Raw genomic sequence first — 19,610 nt, forward strand, 5'->3', positions numbered from 1 at the left:
ATGAAATTTGAAACTCATATTAACATTCATTTTCCTGACATTTTATTTCAGATATTCTTGGTATAATTATAACATGTAAAAATGTGTGGGTATACTGTGGAATTGTTGTCCAGCTTAACACACATACATGTTAAATGAGATTTCATGAACCTTAAGGTTGATCTAGAAACCATATAGTCTATAAAATGTGTTAAAAATCAACCAAAGTAACTAAAGTTACAGTTTTTATGTTGGCTTCGATCTTCTCAGAATACATTGTGGAACGTCTGCACTTTTATTTTAGGATACTCTTTGACGTCCTTTATGACAAATGTCTCCTTCTCCAAGCAGTTTCATTAAAACAACGTAATCAAGGACTCTCAGGAGTTAGATATCAACAAAGTGTGGATATTTCTTTGTGTAGCTTGTCTGAAACACGCGATGCAGCAGGATAACAAGCTATTATCACAGCAAGTGCAGCGCAGCAGAATTAGGCTCCGATGAACCTCATCTCTGTGAGACACAAAGCTGTCATTTATGTCACAGCGGCAGTACCAGTCTCAGTGTCCATGTTGTCACGGAGGATTTTGGTCACATGGGTGAAAGAGATGAGTCCCTGGAGACCAGCTAGGACAAGAGAGAGGAGAGGGCAAACAACAGAGTAGAGATCTGTAGGGATGTTACATGATAATGGATTCATTGTAGCACCAGGGTTTTTGAATTGTCAGTTTCATGCATCCATCTTGTCCTTTTGTCTGTGATTACAAGCTTAATATGGAATTTGCCTTGAAACATTAACCCTGGCTGTTTGTTTCCTTCCCTTCCCTCCTCTCCTCCTCTCCTCCTCTGCCACCCTTTGACCTTTTTTCCACTTCCTCTCCTCTTCCTCCTCCTTCTCTTCTTCTCTTCCCTCTCCTCCTCAGACCACGGCCAGAAGGCCCAAGGTGAGCCCAGTCCTCAAAGTCTGCAGGGCTTCCCGTTTCTATCACTTTGAATTATTTGATAATGTGTGATTGTTTTTTCACTTCATGCAGAGGTTTGTGTGTTTGTGTGAGTGATGCCAAGACACCTATGACTATACATCACCAGACATAATGCCAAATCCATTTTATTTTCATTATTTTGGTTAATAGTAACATTTTCCTACTCGCACATTACCGTTTTTCCGTCCATGTCAACTTCTTCACATTTATATTTACAGCATAAATACTCTTTCTTGTCTCCACCAAGTGTTTTTCTTTCTGACTTTGTTCAGTTGTGTCCTTTCTTTTTTGTTGTTTTGATTAATTTCATTGCAATTTGTAGCATATTCATTGCTTTTTGGTGCAGTTTTGTATTTGTGTCTACCCAGTGTGATCTTTCTTTCATTATTTCTTCCCCTTGGTTTTTTCAGCAGCCCAGCCGACCTGTAGGTGGGAAAAGCACTGCGTCCGGCTCGGCCTCGGCCTCTGCTGGGGAGATGAGCAGCAGCGAGCCCAGCACGCCGGCCCAGACCCCTCTGGCGGCTCCAATCATCCCCACCCTCCACTCCCCAGGAAACCCTCCGGCCCCCATCCCCAGCAAGGTCAGTTATCATCTTTCACACATCAAGCTGTAGTAATAGTAACAGGGAATTTATAGCCATCATTTTGCTCTATAAAAAGCATTATGACTCATAGGAGCAGAAGTGTGGGAGTTAAATCAGGTGTGACATTTGCTTTTCTATTGCTCCTCTAAATAAACAGCCTGAAGCTTCAACTGGTCAAAGAAATTCAAATCTAATAAAAAAGGGAAAGCACTATAAAGATTTGATTTTTAATCTTTTAGTTATATAATCCATCTCTCCATTCGTTTTCTAAACAGCTTATCCTCTTGTTGGTCACAGATGGCTGGGGTAAGAGGCAGGCTAAATCTAGCACAGGTTGTGAGTTTACTACAGGGCTGATTATTATTGAAAGGATTCTTTTGATCTGACTTATTTGATCATTTCCTGTTAGTATATAATGAAAAAGAATATATATTTTTTCTATTTAAACTGGCAAAACTATAAATACATATAGTGTATTAAATACTGTAAAGAATTTTTGGACACTATAGCGTTTGGCTGGGATTGGTCACAAGTAAAACAAATCACAACTGAGATTCAGTAAGATGTTATGCTTTTTAGTCTACAGAGGTTAGTTGTTAGTTAGGTAGTTAGTTATTTATCTAGTGGTAAGTAGTTAGTTATTTTTCTCCATACAAGGTCGAGTGTGGAGTTCCTTCTTCATCACATCTATATTATTTTTAACACTCAAACTTTGGATCCTTTGAGCTTTAAGAGGTTTCAGGTATATACATTGGGATGCCATCTGCATAGGTGTGATGATTTTATTTATTTGTAACATTGCTGAATGCTAAAAACATACCAATGAAATATAAGTGGGCCCAGGATTGAGCTCTGAGGGACACCACACTCAACACTCAACTATTACTTATATAAATAGATACTTCTCCTTTTAATCTAATACCATCAGTGTACAACAGTCTCATGCTTTTGTTATGAAGTGGTCATTTGTGAGATTTTTGGTTCATGATGAACAAACTCTGAGGGTTTTGTGTTGCAATTGTTTTAATTCGCTGGCGACAGAGATAAACAACATGTCACAAATTTACATTTTTAACATTTCTTAATCAGCTGCCATCTGGTGTTTACTTTTAAGGCCAACCTAATCAGTCTGGTTCATACTTTACCCCCTCAGGAGGACGTCACTATGGAAACACAGGTGCAGTGATGTGGCGTGATGTGAAGATGTTTTGCACATGATATTGAAGTGGTTTTTTTTTTTCTCTCACTAACATTTTAACAAGCTGTGGAAGGTGTGACTTCCAGCCTTTAATTGGTGTGTGTGAGATGTCTCAGTCTCTGTTCACAGGCATGATGTCTCTATTTCAGGATTAAATGAGGTTTTCTGCTTAATGTGTATGATCACCTATAGTATGAGGCATGTGTGTGTCTTCATGCTGACCATCTCCACTCTACAGGTGGATTTTCTGCATGGCAAGCGAAATCAAAGCTTCCTAATACATACAAAGATGAAGATGGAGTTTTTGTTACTTTAGAGAGAAAACGTTGCACATGATCCACTCCATGAAAACCATGAGAGTGATCGGTTAAAGAAACAGTCGAATGAAAGAATGAAAAACTGAATTAATAGAGACCTGAAGCCTTCTTTTGTGTCTTGCAGTATTCTTTTACTTTTTTTTAAATGTGTGATTACTTATGAAATATCTCCATCTTCTCCCACCTGTCATCCATTTTCAAATATCTCCCTTTTCATCATCTCATCCCTCTGTTGCCCTCCGTCCTCCTTCTCTTTCGTATCTCCCTGCATCCAGGAGGAGGAGGCGCTGCGTGTTCAGGTGAAGGACCTGGAGGAGAAGCTGGAGACGCTGAAGATGAAGCGAATGGAGGACAAGGCCAAGCTGAAGGAGCTGGAGAAGCACAAGATCCAGCTGGAGCAGTTGCAGGAGTGGAAGACCAAGATGCAGGAGCAGCAGGCCGAGCTGCAGAAACAACTCAAAGAGGCCAAGAGGGTGAGAAGCAGCGGATGAATGGGTAGATGTTCAGGTAGATGTTTGGATGTTGATAATTGGGTGGGTGGATGCATGTTACCATCCACAAAATGGCTGCAGAAACAAGTGTGGTGAACTAAAGATGATAACAATGGAGCGGATTTTTCTCAATTACAGTAAGAATGTCATTGACAATGAAATTCTTAGATCTCAGGCTCCCTCCAACAGTGATCATATACTATGTATTTGAAAATGTTTTAATTAGAGTCCAACACATAAAATAGTACAGCAGTTCAAATATAATAATGTAAAACAATATGTACTATAAAATATAATATATTTAGTTTAGAAAATCTGATCCTTTTCAGTATTGTTTTGTGCTTTAAAGACCCTGAAAATATATTTATTGTCAATCAATTTCTTACTATGAACAATTTGATCCTACATAAACACCAGATTTTCTTTAAAAGTTGGAACAGTTTTAGTTATTCGTCTTGAAAGGTTTTAGTATTTGTTTTTTTTGGTTTTTGGTTTTCCAGCTGGTTTGAATGAAATGGCTCAGTTGGAAAAAGTGTGAATGCAAATCTGATGTTTTTGGTTGTTTGTTTATGTTGCCAGGTTAAAGTAATTCAAATCTGATCAAACCACACCCACACAGTCCTAAATCTAACAATGAGGTAACATAACTCTCCTTACTATGTAGTTTTTATATTAAAAAATATAAAAGGCAGTCATGTTTTTCTTCCAAGAACAGATCAGGGTTGAGGAGACAGTAATTCAATTAATATGACACAAACCCACACTAATGAAACCTTATAAGATTATTATCTCCACAAGTCACAATGGCCAACCACACCTATTCAGTAGTAGGAAAATAAAATATAATACTTCCTTTAAATGAAGAATTAACTTAATTCAATTACACAAACAAGTGATGAAGTGAAAAAGAAAAATGCATAAGGAGAAAAACATTTCCTTGCAGGTTTTAAAGACTGTATTAAGACCATAAAGACAAGTGTACATAACTAACTATACATAATAATCTGTGTGTAGGAGGCAAAAGAAGCCCTGGAGGCGCAGGAGCATTACATGGAGGAGATGTCGGACACAGCGGATGCGATCGAGATGGCCACACTGGATAAGGAGATGGCCGAGGAGAGGGCCGAGTCTCTGCAGCTGGAGGTCGACTCCCTCAAGGAGAAAGTGGACGAGCTCACCATGGACCTGGAGATCCTCAAGCACGAGATCGAGGAGAAAGGTTCGGCATAAAAACATGTTTAATAATCTGTTCCACACATTCTTAACCTTGCATGTGAGAACATCATTTGGTGAAATAAATTAGAAGTTGTTCTTGGTCTTTTTAAACCGCTGCAGAAAAATGGAAGTTTAATACATAACACTGGATACTGTAGAGCTCATTTGTGTTTTGGGTTCCTCACAGGTTCGGATGGTGCTGCCTCTAGTTACCATGTGAAGCAACTGGAAGAGCAGAATGGGAGGCTGAAGGAAGCACTGGTCAGGTGTGTGTGCTGACACTCTTCACCCTGCAGGGAAAGTCATGAATGGAACCGTCATGTTGCTTTATTAAAGTTGACAATAAATAACAATAAGGAAGGTTTAGAGGGAAGAGACGGAAACTCAATATAAGTTTTGATTCCAATCTTTTATTTTATTTAATTTCTTATAATTTCTTAATTTATTACAGTTTTATTTAGATTTCTTTATATAGACTTCTCACATCAACAAAACAAAGACTCACAATCTTAACAACAGAACAAAAAATACACATACAACAAGCATTTACCCCACACATTATCAAACAAGCTCAACCACATCATCTTCATATCTGATCAACAAGCCCTGAGAGGCAAGTGAGAAAAATGTATTCTAGTGATACATTTTCTCAGTCTTATCTTAATCTTTTTTATTTCTGTGATTATGACCGAAGAACAGGTGAAAAAAGGTTCTTTTATCATCTTTCTTTCTTTAAAAATTCATCTGTGAAACGTGGACATTTAAAAAAAAAAGAAAAAAGAAAAGGGTTTATTGTTGTACTACTCATTTTGGCCACAAGAGGCAGACTGAGGCCTCTTCAAAGGCTTTAGTGACTAATGACTTTAGTCATAAAAAACAGAAGAGAAAACAATTTAGATCAGACTTAGAAAATGGATAATCTTAATTTATACTACACTACTTGCAGTGTAGTAGTGTAGAACGGTATGTGGATGCCAGTGTTTGAGTCTCTTTTATTTAAATGAAATTTTCTTGAATACGAAAGGTTTGGATACTTTTTTTTTGTCATAATCGTAATAGTCTTTTCTCCCCGTGTTTCAGGATGCGTGACCTGTCCTCTTCAGAGAAACAGGAACATGTGAAGTTGCAGAAGCAGATGGAGAAGAAGAACGTGGAGCTGGACACTCTGAGGAGCCAGAAGGAAAAACTGCAGGAGGAGAGGACGGCGGCAGAAAAGACCGTCGACGAGCTCAAAGAACAGGTCGGTGTTTTAATCACAAAGAGCTGCTAATGCTGCAGTGACATAAATCACTCTGCAGGCCGCCGGGATCAGCATCTTTACTTAATCAGAATCAGAAAGTGTTTATTGCCAAGAACGTTACCGAACAAGGAATTTGGCTACGTGATAGGTGCAAAAGTATAAGACATAATTAAAAACTGAAAATATGAAAATGTACAATAAAATACGGTAAACAAACAAACAAACAAATAAGAGTACATTAAAAAAAGGATATTATGCTGAATATTTATTTTACATTCAGATGAGATATTTTTTTATTTTGTTTTTCCAGGAAACTTATTTTAATATGAATTTTTAAAGCTGATATTGCAATGATGTTAAGAAATGCAAAGAAACAAATAGTATTTCCATTCATGATGATGATGATGATGATGATGATGATGATGATGATGTGCCTTGTTTCAGGTGGATGCAGCCTTGGGGGCGGAGGAGATGGTGGAGATGCTGACGGAGAGGAACCTGGACCTGGAGGAGAAAGTCAGGGAGATGAGAGAGACGGTCACTGACCTGGTGAGAGAAGATCATCAGATCATTGAGTTTAAATGAACTTAAATATGAGAGTAAAGTTAACTTGATTCGGTTTGTTAATTTAAATAATATATAACACTAATGACTAGAGTCTGGTTTATTTTCCTGCTCAGCATCTCTGTGTGTATTAATAGGACTGTAGGAGGTCAGAGAGTTCCACAGATTGCTGACTTATTTCATTATTGATATTGGCCAAACTCATTTATTGCCAGCCTCTTTTATTATTCAGTTACTATTTGAGTTATGGTTTGAATTTAAATGCCACATTTTTTAGGTACTATTGGTAATTTAATTAGTCCACATCTGCCATTCTTTGACCTCCGTCGGAAAAAAATAACCTTGACCGGTCTGTCATTGTAATCACTTACAGTATGTGCAGATATTTTATGATACAATCAACACAGAGACACATGTTTTTATTACTAAATAACTAGGCTAATCTTGGGAATTTTCTATTTTTTAACAGAATTGAATTTGTTTTCCACAGAAAGAGATAAACATTTTGCTCTCATATCAATTGCACACAGATAAAAATAAAAAAACTAAACAAACTAAGAATACTTATGTAGTAACGTCACACTATAATGTCAGCAATGTCTGACATTTTAAACTTGTGATTTGAGCTATTTCATCATCAACCAAAACATCAAGTGAGTTAACAAGCAGTATTAGTAGTAAAGCCGTTGCCAATCTAGGAAATGTTAGCCTGAAAATGTTGAAGCACAAAAGAACAAAGACTGGAAAATGTGAATGAGCTGATATAGTATATTTATATATATGATTGTATATGATTCTAGTTTTTGTCTCCACCGTTCAGGAAGCTATAAACGAGATGAACGACGAGCTGCAGGAGAACGCCAGAGAGACGGAGTTGGAGCTGAGGGAGATGTTGGATCTCGGCGCCGCGAAAGTCAGAGAGTCCGGGAAACACGTTGAGGCAGCGCAGGAGACCGTAGCTGATTACCAGCAGACCATCAAGAAATACAGAGAGCTCACTGCCCACCTGCAGGTACGGACACGGTTAACATGCAGCTCACAGTTTAGCTCGTACATGTTTCTGTTTGATGATCATCCTCCTCCTTTGTGTTTGCTGCAGGAGGTGAACAGAGAGCTGACCAGCCAGCAGGAAGCCTCAGCAGAGCTGCAGCAGCAGGCGCCGGCAGAGCTGTTTGATTTCAAGATTAAGTTTGCAGAGACGAAGGCCTATGCCAAGGTCAATAAGAGCTGTTTGGTCTGAATAATGCGTTCTCAGTGGGGTGATAACGTTTAATGTGATTCAGTGTCAGCCTGAAGGTCCTTTTTTAAACCTTTCTTTTGGTTTTCCATATAGATTTTCCAAAATTCATGATCTGCATATTATTTTTGATGTTTGTTAACTGATTTTTAAACAGTCAAATGTGTGATATATAGATGATTTACAGGTTGTGTTTTTCGTTGTGTGTGTGTTTAGGCGATTGAGATGGAGCTGAGGAAGATGGAGGTGGGTCAGGCCAACAGACACGTTTCTCTTCTGACCTCCTTCATGCCCGAGTCCTTCCTTCGTCATGGTGGAGACCACGACTGCATCCTGGTGCTGCTGCTCATCCCCAGACTCATCTGCAAGGTAAGTACCACACAGTTTACTGTTTTAACTGGGTTATTAATGTGAGTCCTCCTTGATCTCACCGATAAAACAAACCTATTCGGAAAGGAGAAATGTCAAACAGAGATGTGATTGTTCAAAAGCGACTTCAAATCAATACTTTAAACTCTTTTTTATTTATTCCTTATTTGTGTCTGTCTGTGTGTCTTCAGGCCGAGCTGATCAGCAAACAGGCCCAGGAGAAGTTCGACCTGAACGAGAACTGTGTGGATCGAGCCGGGCTGAAGGGAGCCGTCGGGGAGCAGCTGAGCTTCGCTGGCGGTTTGGTTTACTCGCTGAGTCTGCTGCAGGCCACGCTGCACAAATACGAACAGTGAGTTTAACCTAAATCAAAGATAAACAGTAGGAGGGAGTCTGAGCACCGAGAGATGACTGCCAAGTTCATCTCGGATTTATTTGCACTTTTGCATTTATTGTATTTATTTACACTCAAACAAACATCTTCTCTGTGTGTGTGTGTGTGTGTGTGTGTGTGTGTGTGTGTGTGTGTGTGTGTGTGTGTGTGTGTGTGTGTGTGTGTGTGTGTGTGTGTGTGTGTGTGTGTGTGTGTGTGTGTGTGTGTGTGTGTGTGTGTGTGTGTGTGTGTCAGGGCTCTGGCTCAGTGCAGTGTGGATGTCTATAAGAAGATCGGCTCTCTGTACCAGGAGATGAGCGTCCACGAGCGTTCTCTGGATTTCCTCATCGACCTGCTGCACAAAGACCAGCTGGACGAGACGGTCAACGTGGAGCCGCTCACCAAGGCCATTAAATACTATCAGGTACACACACACACACACACACACACACACACACACACACACACACACACACACACACATAACCCAAATACTGTTTTATTTTTTGTTTCATTATTTCAGTTGCATCCAATGCAACAAATTTACATAAAGTCAATTGACATCATTTTTTTTAATGTTTTAATACTAAAAGCTTCCCTGTGGAGACCTCTAGTAGTGATATGAAGTGATATTATATTAGTTTTTTTCGTGTGCACACAAGTTTGCATGATTGTTGCCCGGTAAGGCCCCAAGAAACACTGCAATGCAGACTGCGAGATCGTAAACATGGTTGTGAATAGTTCCGGATTTAAAACACTTAAAACAAATCTGATTTACAAATGTTTTATGGAGGAAAAATATGTCTGACCTCAAGGATACATACAATAAATGCTGGTAAGAAACGCTGAGTGTAAACATAACTTTGTTTTTTTTACAAGAAAACTCCACAGGGAAGCTTTAATTCACTTCACATCAAGTACGAAAAATGAGTAGTCATGACTTGATTTTCTGTTAAGCAGTAAAGTTATTGATGTAATGTGTTACAATACAAATGTATTTTTACTGTCCCACTTGTATTTCAAAATACAATTGCATATTAGAACGTCACAATGCCAGTGTTGACATGTTTATGATCACATAAGATATGTTTTTCAGCCCATATCAAACGCACTATATGTTAACTTACACTCATCTACAAAATGACTCTGACTTTTTCAGCACCTCTACAGCATCCACCTGGCCGATCAGAGCGAGGACTGCACCATGCAGCTGGCTGATCACATCAGAGTGAGTACCAACATCACCGACAGGCTGCGAGGAATCTCTACTAACTAAAAACAAAAACTATAACCATTTCATCCGTCTGTTTTCTCACCTGCAGATTATGAATTCAATTTTTAAATCATTGTATATTAATAAGATTATGTACATGATGTCTGTGTATCTAGCTGCGTAAACAGAGGTGTCTCCACCAGTTTAACATCCTTCCTGTTGTGTCCACGCACAGTTTACCCAGAGTGCCTTGGACTGCATGGCGGTGGAGGTCGGACGGCTGCGGGCGTTCCTGCATACGGGTCAGGAGAAGGCCGACCTCGCCGTGCTGCTGAAGGACCTGGAGACGTCCTGCAGCGACATCCGACAGTTCTGCAAGAAGATTCGCCGCAGGATGCCTGGAACCGACGCGCCGGGCATCCCAGCAGCTCTCAACTTTGGACAACAGGTAACCACGGCAACCGAACCTCCTCACTGACTGCTGATTTATCTTCTTGGTTCATGTCAGAGCTTACATTACTTTATCATGTTAGAAGCTTTCTATGAGGTGAAGAAAACAACCTATAAAATAATACGTTTTACTACAAATCTTAAGATTAATGTAAATATAAGTGGTGATCATTTAAGTCATGTTGACCTTTGGCCCTTAGGTGTGCGACACCCTCTCAGACTGCAGGAAACACCTGACCTGGGTGGTGGCGGTGCTGCAGGAAGTGGCGGCAGCCGGAGCTCAGATGATGTCGCCTCTCGGTGAACAGGAGGGGCTGTCTGCCGTCAAACTGGAGGATGTGGCGTTCAAGGCAGGAGAGCAGGTAATTAACAACACTTTATTTATCTGCATTGGAAACAAGGTTACACTGACCAACAAAGATAAATAATTTCTGAATGCTGGGGACCAATACTTTTTTAATAGACCAGTACATTTATGATAACACTTTGGGGTCGTCAAATAGTAACTGACAGACTATCAGACCCTCTGTGACCAACGCAAATGATCAAACTGCTCTGGTTTTTGACAAGCACCGCATCGTTTTCAGATTTATGGATCCCAGGGCTCCAGCCCCTACGATTGTCTGCGTCAGTCCTGTGGCATGGTCATAGCCACCATGAACAAGATGGCCACCGCCATGCAGGAGGGAGAATATGACTCAGAGAGGCCTCAGAACAAGGTGATTCAGTGTCAAGAACAAATTCTAAAGATGTCTTGATTTCTCTCCTTGACATGAATGCAGCAGGTTTTTGTTTTGACATAAGATTAGATTTTTCAGTTTTGATTTTATGCTGTTTTATGTTGTTTATCTATCAGAACCCTCCTCCTGTGGATCTGCGAGGAGCTGCTCTTAGAGCTGAAATCACCGATGCAGAAGGTCTCGGCATGAAGCTGGAGGACAGAGAGACGGTCATCAAAGAGCTGAAGAAGTCTCTCAAGATTAAGGTGGGTAAATACTCCTACCTGCTGAATTATACAGAAGATTCACTGAGAATAAATACACATTTGGTGCATTTCTTTATTTAGTTTGGATGCTTTTTTGTCAATTAAGATCAAACCAGGGTGTGTACAATATAATAAAATGACTCACAAGTAGTTTGCGACTTCTGGTAACAATCAAATCTGCCAAATTAACAATCTTTTTCATCTCCTAGGATTGTTTTTAGTTTTCACATCCCTAACAAACACTAAAAAATTCAAATTTCTATATTCTCAGGTGATTTTATTTAAATGAGGATAAATGTTCATAATTGTCCAGGGTCTGAATAAACTGCCCAAATGTATCATTACAATTTTTAAACAACAGTAGGAATTAAGTAGATGATTACAAAATTATATTTTATTATTTTTTCAAATAAACTCTACATAGCACTAGAAATTATATTAAATAATAAATAATAAAAAAGGTGATGGTGGATGCAGCATCAGTCAGTTATGATACATTTATTAATCCCATTAAACCTGTGGCAATAAATCGAATAATCTGCCACTATTTTGATAGTTAATCATCCAGTGTTTTTTTAATTCAAAGATGCCAAATGTTTTGTAATTCCAGGCTGAATATATTAACACTCTTCAGTCATCTCAGACATTTTTGATAAACCTACAAATTCTTATTAACCTTCTGACATTGATTTATCGATCCATCAAAAAATGAATTGGCGAACATTGGAAATGTAAACATGTTTATTGCATGAAATCATTATTGCATATTGTTTGTGTGTTTTCAGGGAGAGGAGCTGAGCGAGGCGAGCGTCCGTCTCAGTCTGCTGGAGAAGAAGCTGGACAGCTCGTCCAAAGATGCAGACGAACGTGTTGAAAAGATTCAGACTCGACTGGACGAGGCCCAGACTCTGCTGAAGAAGAAAGAGAAGTAAGAACCAACGTTGCTGACTGCAGAGAGAGAATCATGTTGTGTGAGCAAAGTCTACAGCTGTGCGATGTTGTCCTCCTCTCTGCAGGGAGTTTGAGGAGACGATGGACGCTCTGCAGGCCGACATCGACCAGCTGGAGTCGGAGAAGGCCGAGCTGAAGCAGCGAATCAACAGCCAATCGAAGATGACCGTCGACGGGCTCAGAGGAACCGGCCCGTCAGGAATCGCTTCCATCGTCACGGGAGCAGCAGGAGGTGAGTGGAAGGAAAAAAAACATGACTGTTTATTTACCAAAAACAGGCTGAACACTCTGAAGTGTTGTCTTAGCAATGAACACATTTAACAGACTAAAAATCTATCCAACAAACACAATTCTGAGTCAACTTAAGTCCTCTTTTTGAACTCCTCTTTGTCTTTACATGATATGACATTCTTTTCTTAATCTCATGCTTTACCTTCTGCAGAAGAACAAAAAGGTATCTACCTGCTTGTATTGACATCTGCTGTTGATCATGCATGCTAATGTGTATTTCAAAAATAATTCAATGTTTTAATTGAGCATTGGTTCTACACGCATGTTTTATTTAGGGGTTTCTGCAGGGTTTGAAAAGTTGAGTTACAGAAGTCTTAAATATTTGTATATTTTTATGAAATCGGTAGCCGTTGCACACTTATAAACTGAAAGTGGGATTATAATTGTAGATTATGTAAACAGGAGTCTGTTTTTAATCCTTTTTTGTGGAGCACCATCAGACCCAAAGCAAACACTGTGACTAACAGTTAAAATAACTAGCTGAGAATGGTGTCAATTTTAACAAAACAATGTAATTGAGTAATCAATACATCTGCTGCTTATTCAGATCCAGGTTGCGTTCATTTAATTATATCGTTGGAAGTTATTGTTATAAACTGCTGGTAAATACTGTAAATTTTTCCCATCATACTTTCATATTTGATTATGGTATAAGAACGGTCTTTAAAGTATTGTGTTAAACCTGCAGAAACCCTTTTATTAAACCATTATGACAAAAAAGGTTTTACATATATATCATCTCATTAATCTGCATCCTCTGGCATGTAAATCATCTACTTGCATGGTCTTAATCCATATTAAGTAGCTCTGTTTGATACACCGATATCAAGTTGTTCAGTTAAACATGATCTTCTTTACGACTGTAATTATTGATAATTACACCTGAGAAGAAACACAACGACGATGGTCTTTACTTAAATACAAGAAGCTGTATATCTACATCCTGTAACAGCAGCTGTCAGATGAACAATGTTTAACTCTGAAATGTAGTGGACCATAATAATTAATTAACATTACATTCTACCACTGTGCTAAAGTATGTGCACTTAAAAAGTGAAACTGTAAACAAATGAAGAGTTGCTGCTCTTTCACTCCAGCAGCCAACGTGGTGCCCGGAGCCGGTTCGGGGGTCCAGGTGATCGACTCTCCTCTGCTGACTCAGCAGATTGATGCTCAGAGACTCTGCATCAAACACCTGAAGAACGACAACAACAGGCTGAAGGTACGAATCCTCTCTCCACCATCTCAACATCTCATTTGTTATACAGAGTCTTTGCACACAGAGCAAAGCAAAATGGTTTATTTTTTTAATAACGAAATTAGTCTTAAACAACCAAAAGATATCACGCTGAGGGTTACGATGAACCTCATCATACCAAACCTGGAGATTAATATCCTTGAGTCTTGGATTTACAACACCAATATTGGGCTGAAAGTACGGCAACCTACATTCGTCAAGAGGAATATAAACATAAACTAATGAAGTTTGTAATTGAAAGTTTAAAAAAAAAAAAATGTAACCATAGAAATCCAGTTTGACTGATACTGATTGGAGGAAGTGACTAAGACTGCAGCTTTTGTCTATAAATTCTCCTTAAACATTTAACATCTCAGTCACATTTAGTCTTCAGTCTTTGATGTCACTTGATCTATTTTGCTGCTGTAACATCTGGATTTATTGCGTCCATGTTTTCCCTTGCAGGCTGAGAAGATGCGCGCTCAGCTCGCCTCTCTTCCTCCTCTAAATGTCACCAAACTTCCCTCCAGAGAGGGAGGTCGTCCTGAAGTGCTCTCCAGCGCCCTCTACCGCAAGACCGACCAGCTGCTGGAGACTCTGCTGCAAATGAGTGCCAACGTCAAGGTGGTGGACATCACTGGGAAATCTCCTGGTATGCAAATTATATGTTTTAATACAATGACATGAACAATACAATGCTGTGATTTCTTATGAAATAAGATACTTACTTTTCATGACATTGTTTATACTATGACTTTTTTTATGAATCTTTTCGACATGCTATACTATGACTTTTTTATGAATCTTTTCGACATGCTATACTATGACTTTTTTATGAATCTTTTCGACATGCTATACTATGACTTTTTTATGACTTTTTTTGACATACTATACTATGACCTTTTTCGACATGCTATACTATGACTTTTTTTGACTTTTTTTCGACATACTATACTATGACTTTTATTTTTTATTTTTTTCGACATGCTATACTATGACTTTTTGTTCGACATGCTATAGTATGACTTTTTTCATGACTTTTTTTCGACATACTATACTATGACTTTTTTATGACTTTTTTTCGACATGCTATACTATGACTGTTTTTCGACATGCTATAGTATGACTTTTTTCGACATACGATACTATGACTTTTATGAATTTTTTAAGACATTTTTTCGACATGCTATACTATGACTTTTTTTATGAATTTTTTCGACATGCTATACTATGATTGTTTTTCGACATGCTATAGTATGACTTTTTTTTTTTTTCGACATACGATACTATGACTTTTTTTTTTTTTCGACATACTATACTATGACTTTTTTATGACTTTTTTTTTTTGACATACTATACTATGACCTTTTTTTCGACATACTATATTCTGACTTTTTTCGACATGCTATACTATGACTTTTTTGACTTTTTTCGACATACGATACTATGACTTTTTTATGAATTTTTTCGACATACTATACTATGACTTTTTTTATGAATTTTTTTCGACATGCTATACTATGACTTTTTCGACATACTATACTATGACTTTTTTCATGACTTTTTTCGACATGCTATACTATGACTTTTTTTTTCGACATGCTATACTATGACATTTTTATGACTTTTTTCGGCATGCTATACTATGACTTTTTTCGACATACTATACTATGACTTTTTTTATGAATTTTTTCGACATGCTATACTATGACTGTTTTTCGACATGCTATAGTATGACTTTTTTGACTTTTTTCGACATACGATACTATGACTTTTTTATGACTTTTTTTCGACATGCTATACTATGACTTTTTTTCATGACTTTTTTCGACATGCTATACTATGACTGTTTTCATGACTTTTTTCGACATGCTATACTATGACTTTTTTTTCGACATGCTATACTATGACATTTTTATGACTTTTTTTCGACATGCTATACTATGACTTTTTTCGACATACTATACTATGACTTTTTTTATGAATTTTTTCGACATGCTATACTATGACTTTTTTTATGAATTTTTTCGACATGCTATACTATGATTGTTTTTCGACATGCTATAGTATGACTTTTTTGACTTTTTTCGACATACGATACTATGACTTTTTTTTCGACATACTATACTATGACTTTTTTATGACTTTTTTTGACATACTATACTATGACCTTTTTCGACATACTATATTCTGACTTTTTTTCGACATGCTATACTATGACTTTTTTGACTTTTTTCGACATACGATACTATGAATTTTTTTATGAATTTTTTCGACATACTATACTATGACTTTTTTTATGAATTTTTTTTCGACATGCTATACTATGACTTTTTTCGACATACTATACTATGACTTTTTTCATGACTTTTTCGACATGCTATACTATGACTTTTTTCGACATGCTATACTATGACATTTTTATGACTTTTTTCGCATGCTATACTATGACTTTTTTCGACATACTATACTATGACTTTTTTATGAATTTTTTTTTTTCGACATGCTATACTATGACTGTTTTTCGACATGCTATAGTATGACTTTTTTGACTTTTTTCGACATACGATACTATGACTTTTTTTATGAATTTTTTCGACATGCTATACTATGACTTTTTTCGACATGCTATACTATGACTTTTTTATGACTTTTTTTGACATACTATACTATGACCTTTTTCGACATGCTATACTATGACTTTTTTTGACTTTTTTTCGACATACTATACTATGACTTTTTTTTTATGAATTTTTTCGACATGCTATACTATGACTGTTTTTCGACATGCTATACTATGACTTTTTTTTCGACATGCTATACTATGACTTTTTTCATGACTTTTTTCGACATACTATACTATGACTTTTTTTATGAATTTTTCGACATGCTATACTATGACTGTTTTTCGACATGCTATAGTATGACTTTTTTCGACATACGATACTATGACTTTTTTTATGAATTTTTTCGACATGCTATACTATGACTTTTTTTATGAATTTTTTCGACATGCTATACTATGATTGTTTTTCGACATGCTATAGTATGACTTTTTTGACTTTTTTCGACATACGATACTATGACTTTTTTTTCGACATACTATACTGTGACTTTTTTATGACTTTTTTTGACATACTATACTATGACCTTTTTCGACATACTATATTCTGACTTTTTTTCGACATGCTATAGTATGACTTTTTTGACTTTTTTCGACATACGATACTATGACTTTTTTTATGAATTTTTTCGACATACTATACTATGACTTTTTTTATGAATTTTTTTTCGACATGCTATACTATGACTTTTTTCGACATACTATACTATGACTTTTTTCATGACTTTTTTCGACATGCTATACTATGACTTTTTTCGACATGCTATACTATGACATTTTTATGACTTTTTTCGGCATGCTATACTATGACTTTTTTTGACATACTATACTATGACTTTTTTTATGAATTTTTTCGACATGCTATACTATGACTGTTTTTCGACATGCTATAGTATGACTTTTTTGACTTTTTTTCGACATACGATACTATGACTTTTTTATGACTTTTTTTCGACATGCTATACTATGACTTTTTTATGACTTTTTTGACATACTATACTATGACCTTTTTCGACATGCTATACTATGACTTTTTTTTTTTGACTTTTTTTCGACATACTATACTATGACTTTTTTTATGAATTTTTTCGACATGCTATACTATGACTGTTTTTCGACATGCTATACTATGACTGTTTTTCGACATGCTATAGTATGACTTTTTTGACTTTTTTCGACATACGATACTATGACTTTTTTTATGAATTTTTTCGACATACTATACTATGACTTTTTTTTCGACATGCTATACTATGACTTTTTTCATGACTTTTTTCGACATACTATACTATGACTTTTTTATGAATTTTTCGACATGCTATACTATGACTGTTTTTCGACATGCTATAGTATGACTTTTTTTCGACATACGATACTATGACTTTTTTTATGAATTTTTTCGACATGCTATACTATGACTTTTTTTATGACTTTTTTTCGACATGCTATACTATGACTTTTTTCGACATACTATACTATGACTTTTTTCGACATGCTATACTATGACATTTTTATGACTTTTTCGGCATGCTATACTATGACTTTTTTCGACATGCTATACTATGACTTTTTTCGACATGCTATACTATGACCTTTTTCATGACTTTTTTCGACATGCTATACTATGACTTTTTTCGACATGCTATACTATGACCTTTTTCATGACTTTTTTCGACATGCTATATATACTATTTTTTTGACTTTTTTTATGATTTTTTTCGACATACTATACTATGACTTTTTTTCGACATGCTATAGTATGACTTTTTTCGACATACGATACTATGACTTTTTTATGACTTTTTTCGACATGCTATATATACTATGACTTTTTTTGACTTTTTTTATGACTTTTTTTTCGGCATGCTATACTATGACTTTTTTCGACATGCTATACTATGACTTTTTTCGACATGCTATACTATGACTTTTTTTATGAATCTTTCCGACATATTATACTATGACTTTTTTATGATTTTTTTCGACATGCTATACTATGACTGTTTTTCGACATGCTATACTATGACTTTTTTCATGACTTTTTTCAACATGCTATAGTATGACTTTTTTCGACATGCTATACTATGACTTTTTTCGACATGCTATACTATGACTTTTTTTTTTTTTCGACATACTATACTATGACTTTTTTTATGAATTTTTTCGACATGCTATACGATGACTGTTTTTCGACATGCTATAGTATGACTTTTTTGACTTTTTTCGACATACGATACTATGACTTTTTTTATGAATTTTTTCGACATACTATACTATGACTTTTTTTATTTTTTTTTTTTTCGACATGCTATACTATGACATTTTTATGACTTTTTTCGGCATGCTATACTATGACTTTTTTCGACATACTATACTATGACTTTTTTTATGAATTTTTTCGACATGCTATACTATGACTGTTTTTCGACATGCTATAGTATGACTTTTTTTTCGACATACGATACTATGACTTTTTTTATGACTTTTTTCGACATGCTATATATACTATGACTTTTTTTGACTTTTTTATGACTTTTTTTCGGCATGCTATACTATGACTTTTTCGACATGCTATACTATGACTTTTTTCGACATACTATACTATGACTTTTTTCGACATACTATACTATGACTTTTTTCATGACTTTTTTCGACATGCTATACTATGACTTTTTTCGACATGCTATACTATGACTGTTTTTCGACATGCTATAGTATGACTTTTTTCGACATACGATACTATGACTTTTTTTATGAATTTTTTCGACATGCTATACTATGACTGTTTTTCGACATGCTATACTATGACTTTTTTATGACTTTTTTCGACATACTATACTATGACTTTTTTTATGACTATACTTTTTTTCGACATGCTATACTATGACATTTTTATGACTTTTTTCGGCATGCTATACTATGACTTTTTTCGACATACTATACTATGACTTTTTTTATGAATTTTTTCGACATGCTATACTATGACTGTTTTTCGACATGCTATAGTATGACTTTTTTCGACATACGATACTATGACTTTTTTTATGACTTTTTTCGACATGCTATATATACTATGACTTTTTTTGACTTTTTTATCACTTTTTTCGACATCCTATACTATGACTTTTTTCGACATGCTATTCCATGACTTTTTTCGACATACTATACTATGACTTTTTTCGACATGCTATACTATGACTTTTTCATGACTTTTTTCGACATGCCATACTATGACTTTTTTCGACACACAATACTATGACTTTTTCCGACATGCCATACTATGACTTTTTTATGACTTTTTTCGACATGC

The 19,610-nt window shown here is 36.2% G+C and overlaps 1 protein-coding gene across 1 annotated transcript in view; it reads left to right on the forward strand.

Annotated features, from left to right (window-relative positions):
• Positions 1-19,610, forward strand: part of dctn1b (dynactin 1b) — a 45,678-nt gene that overhangs the window by 14,925 nt on the left and 11,143 nt on the right. Inside the window, exons 5-25 of the mRNA XM_054613542.1 lie at positions 903-923; positions 1,373-1,543; positions 3,337-3,534; positions 4,567-4,771; positions 4,955-5,033; positions 5,848-6,007; positions 6,452-6,556; positions 7,392-7,583; positions 7,671-7,787; positions 8,025-8,177; positions 8,369-8,529; positions 8,806-8,974; positions 9,710-9,778; positions 9,999-10,211; positions 10,414-10,575; positions 10,801-10,932; positions 11,070-11,198; positions 11,984-12,126; positions 12,215-12,381; positions 13,538-13,662; positions 14,143-14,329. Coding sequence (XP_054469517.1) covers positions 903-923; positions 1,373-1,543; positions 3,337-3,534; positions 4,567-4,771; positions 4,955-5,033; positions 5,848-6,007; positions 6,452-6,556; positions 7,392-7,583; positions 7,671-7,787; positions 8,025-8,177; positions 8,369-8,529; positions 8,806-8,974; positions 9,710-9,778; positions 9,999-10,211; positions 10,414-10,575; positions 10,801-10,932; positions 11,070-11,198; positions 11,984-12,126; positions 12,215-12,381; positions 13,538-13,662; positions 14,143-14,329 — 3,058 coding nt within the window. The remainder of the gene's footprint in view (positions 1-902; positions 924-1,372; positions 1,544-3,336; positions 3,535-4,566; positions 4,772-4,954; positions 5,034-5,847; positions 6,008-6,451; positions 6,557-7,391; positions 7,584-7,670; positions 7,788-8,024; positions 8,178-8,368; positions 8,530-8,805; positions 8,975-9,709; positions 9,779-9,998; positions 10,212-10,413; positions 10,576-10,800; positions 10,933-11,069; positions 11,199-11,983; positions 12,127-12,214; positions 12,382-13,537; positions 13,663-14,142; positions 14,330-19,610) is intronic.

The sequence above is a fragment of the Anoplopoma fimbria genome, chromosome 15 (assembly GCF_027596085.1).
Source record: "Anoplopoma fimbria isolate UVic2021 breed Golden Eagle Sablefish chromosome 15, Afim_UVic_2022, whole genome shotgun sequence".
NCBI classification, from domain to species: domain Eukaryota; kingdom Metazoa; phylum Chordata; class Actinopteri; order Perciformes; family Anoplopomatidae; genus Anoplopoma; species Anoplopoma fimbria.